Here is a 4,139-nt window from a genome sequence, read left to right on the forward strand (position 1 = left end):
AACAGCTCTTCCCCTTCCTCTCACAAAAAAGCACTGACCTTAAGGGGAAGATAAAATTCACTGAGGCACACAAAACTTAAAGGTTTTCATGGGGTGCTGTCTAGCGCGCACCATTAGTGTACTGCTAATCAAAGACAAAGTGGAAACTGTCCCAGGCTAGCCTTAGAGAAGTAAATAGGACCAGCCTGAACTGTGGAACTATTACAATAGAAGGGGTGGGCAGAGGGAGAAACAAGGGACTGAGGGACAGCATGGCAAAGGCCAAAGTAGGCCACAAATAAATTTTTCTAGAAAGTCAGGAAGAGGGCAAAAGGAAAAGGTCATTAAGAAGCTAGTTTGACCGTAAGTGTCTTGGTGCCATAACATTCTAGCAGACAGAAGCCAGAAAACACACTAAAAGTGAATTTTCAACAATGGACTCAGCGAGGTAGTATCTACAGTAAGATGGGGTCAAGGGTAGAATATTTCTTTTAAGTGTTCTGTAGCTCAGCTGACAGCGGATACGGAAATATTGAAAAACCAATGCTGATGTAATCCCAAATCAGAGTTAACATTCAGCAAACAGATTAGCTTCACAAAGTCTTCCCAGCACTAATTTCAAAAAGGGGTGAACATGAAAATGCACTTTGCTGTAATCCAACAGTTCTCCCTAGCCTGAATTACACAATTTCCCATAAAGGATCAAACAAAAATACGGTTTTTCCACTGCAACAGACTCAAACAGCACCAAATACAGCATAGGGACTCAAAATGTTAAGTAGACAGTGATATAAAGAAATCACAATTAAAAGCCAACTAAATTCAGTTTCCCTTCACCTGTGCCCTATGACTGTACAGTAGGACAGGCAAACCAGGGGAGAGAAACTCAAAGTACCCCAGTTGGCAATGTACGAGGGATTCCAATTTTAAAACTTCCATTAGTCCTACCTGGCTCAACGTTTCGTACTCACACAAACAAACCCAACTTGATCCAGGCTTGAAGTACATGGGTCACCATTACTTCTCCCTACTGAGTTTCTAGAGGGACTAGAAATACATAGAAACACATCTTTTCTGTGGCTAATATTCAGGTAAATAAGACACTCTGACCTTCCCTAATGGGCACGTGCATAAGCGTACCTGGACTTCATGTACCTTCTAGTGTCCCACAGCCTAAATCCAGCTTTAGGATTTTAAATTATTGGCACCCACACTTGACTAGCCTCAACCCATTTCTCTTGGTTCTAGGATGGCCTCGTCATAGTCGTGATAAATGTCCACACCCAAGAAACCCTGTCACCAATACCTCACTGTAAGCCTATCTTCACTTGGGCTCTTCTACTTGCCGACACTGAAGTTACTTACTGGTTGGGAGAATAGGCTTTCACTTAGAACCAGGCGACAGATAGCATGCTTCCAGTTATTTTGCAATGAATATCTTTTGTTCTTCATTAACAGGGACCTTACTGTACTGCCCCAAATAAAAAACCAGAGATGAGGAACAAGAGCCTAGTTTTTTTATTTGATCATTTCTTGCATTTGAAGTACTCCTCGATGACATCCTTGGCCTGAGACTCTTTGCCATAGTCCTAAAAAAAACATATGTGATTTTACTAAAATTTAGAAACTCAACTAAATTGTTAGCACTAGTTATAATGAAGCTTTTAAAAAAATCAGCACATCTTGTGAAAATGCTTCCCACCATTAAAATGTCTTGTAGCCATTTTCAGGGACCTTAAAGACTTCAATGTCTTTAAGGCTCGTAACACGGCTTTCCTATTGCCAGCATTTTCTAAATTTCTGCAGAAACACATTCAGGTAAGCAGATTCATTGGCTGGCTTAATTATATCTTATTTCCCTTTACTGCAAGGCAGAAGGCTTTTTCTAAGTTTGCTGAGGATTACACAGTTTTTGCTTCTAAGAGATTCTTGACTTAACTCACAGTGAAGCACGTTTACCCAGCGCAGCCTTCACCCCGCACACCGGTACCAACTTACCTTAACCACCACACAGCTGCAGCCAACCACTTTACGGGGTTTTCCCTCTCTGTCAATTTTACAGAGGCCTACCCATTCCCCTAGTTTCTTGTTGTCATCAACCTATCAGGGGGGGAATAAAAACAAAGATCACCACACTCCAAGGCTTTAATGCTACTGGTAACACAGTACATTATATGAAAGGTAGCTGTAGTCAGAGAGGGTGACATGGCAGTTTCCTCATATCAGTTCAGTAGAGGGAGCCAGTTGTCATCATGCACAGCACCAAGACCCCCTACCAACACCCTACCTATCTTTTGTTCTGTATCAACATAAAATTAACATTTAATTCTGCAGGAATAAAAATGTTTCTAAAACTAGCTTTATCATAGCCAACAATGCCAAATTTGTGACGCTTTTCACAGCTGCAGAAAACAAAGAGCTCGTTACAAAATTTGCTCTGATATGACAATAATCATTATGGATAGCATTTATGTGGACACATGTCCCTAACTGGCCCAATTTCCATTAAGCTACTTTGGCTTTCAGAAAAACCAAATTCAATGAGAAACTTACCTTAATCAGGTTGATTTGGTGCTCAGCACAAAGGGCCTCCACCAACTTGACATACATAGGCTCATCACAGTTGGATGCAAGCACACAGAGATGGGCTTGGCGCCTGAAATGCAAATCCAACAGTAGACGTTAAAATTCAGATCTAAATCCACTACTGTGCTTTAGAAGAGTTATCTTTGCACTGGCTACACTGGCAAAACATAAGCAGCCACTGAAAAACAACTTTAGTTTGACGTAGCTACCACCAAGCATACGTTCCTTAACTTCATCTACAGAATCACCCTGTCTTCAGGAACTCTTAAAACTTCAAATGTTATATATAGGAACTAGTTTACTAAGTTATTACCTGTTACTAGCCCAGACCCTTAATACTGCAGAGTATTTTCAAGGTACAAATGGTAGACTCGTATCAGGAACTTTCCAACAAGTGCTGTCTTCACTGGATTCAACTGGCCAACCTACACCAAATTGAATAGACTTAAATTTACCTAGCTTAATAACCCTTTCACGACATTTAAGTTCAGCTCTAATAGTTAACAGTTGTTTTGCCAATGCTACCCACCCAGAGACCTCACTGAGTAAATTTACAATTATCCCACACCCACATTGGTCTCCACAGCTACTATACAAAGTTCATACCAAACCCATGTTTCTGCCAGTTTAATATAATGGTTTTAATTTGCAAAGTGCTAAATAAACGTTTCCACCTATCCCCTAAATCACAGTGAAATTAGCCCCCAAAGCTACAGGTTCGTCAGACTGTTAGTTTTCACTCATAAAAGGAGTGAAGGGGTATCCGACAATTTAAGTCATCATTCAAACACTGTAGTTTCACTTTAAGAATCAAGTGCTCATCCCCATTCCAAACCCACACACTTTAAGTGGGCCATTAGAGATGTGAGTTCTGATACCTTTTCCTAGGTTTCCTGTAGAACGGATGCCATTCAGAACCTTTTTGCTAACACCATGAACTTCACGCTTTCTTCCCTCGGCTGCAGTTTTGTTCCGGTTCCAACACCCCACCGTATTGAGACTGATACACGTACTTGTCTAAGGCTTTGGCAGCTTCGCGAATTCCACGTGCTAGGCCATCGTGGATGAGGGCGGTCTTCAGCACCTCTTGCAGAGCAGTATTAACGTCCATTACACCTCCAGCAGCAATGCTGAAACACAAAAAAATTAAGCTATTAGTAAGTTCCCGCACACCATCTAACGCCTTGCACTTGGCAGTCATCAGCGAGGTAGGTCACACGCGCCTAAGGCGCCACGGCCGACCCAGAGCCCGCATGCCGGCTCGAAGCCCACGCCTGGGCCGCACCACCACCCCGGGCCCTGGGCTCACCCTTCCTCGGCCATGGCGGTGGGTTACGGGTGGAGCTGAATCTTGAATGCACTACAATATAAAAAGCAAAAAAGTATTTGATAAATAGATTCAATTTAGGTGCAAATATTCATCGCCAATCCCAAATAACAGCGAGCCACGCTTCGTAACCACCACCCTCGCTTTCCTCCACTCACCCCGCGCCTCCGCCTCCGCGCGGCTCCGCGGCGGCAGGGCAGTATAGTCATCTTCACAATATTGATTCTTCCAATCCAAGAACATAGTA

At 42.6% G+C, this 4,139-nt stretch overlaps 1 protein-coding gene across 1 annotated transcript; it reads right to left on the minus strand.

Moving 5' to 3' along the window:
* Positions 1 to 1,484: 1,484 nt before the first annotated feature.
* On the minus strand, positions 1,485 to 4,089 carry RPS12 (ribosomal protein S12). Its single transcript, XM_007456526.1, has 6 exons — positions 4,051 to 4,089; positions 3,875 to 3,925; positions 3,579 to 3,695; positions 2,533 to 2,635; positions 1,978 to 2,079; positions 1,485 to 1,568 (listed from the first exon to the last, which is right to left on the minus strand). Exons 2-6 carry the CDS (start codon positions 3,886 to 3,888, stop codon positions 1,506 to 1,508), a joined length of 399 nt encoding a protein of 132 aa, XP_007456588.1. The 5' UTR covers positions 3,889 to 3,925; positions 4,051 to 4,089; the 3' UTR covers positions 1,485 to 1,505.
* Between the last annotated feature and the right edge of the window lie 50 nt (positions 4,090 to 4,139).

The sequence above is a fragment of the Lipotes vexillifer genome, unplaced genomic scaffold (genome assembly GCF_000442215.2).
Source record: "Lipotes vexillifer unplaced genomic scaffold, Lipotes_vexillifer_v1.1 scaffold438, whole genome shotgun sequence".
NCBI lineage: Eukaryota > Metazoa > Chordata > Mammalia > Artiodactyla > Lipotidae > Lipotes > Lipotes vexillifer.

Excerpts from the sequence above, each read along its gene's own strand:
- RPS12 (XM_007456526.1), bottom strand. Across the intron at positions 2,080-2,532 it reads ACCAAATCAACCTGATTAAG|GTTGATGACAACAAGAAACT; the intron begins GTAAGTTTCTCA and ends CCCCCCTGATAG. Across the intron at positions 1,569-1,977 it reads GCAGCTGTGTGGTGGTTAAG|GACTATGGCAAAGAGTCTCA; the intron begins GTAAGTTGGTAC and ends TGTTTTTTTTAG.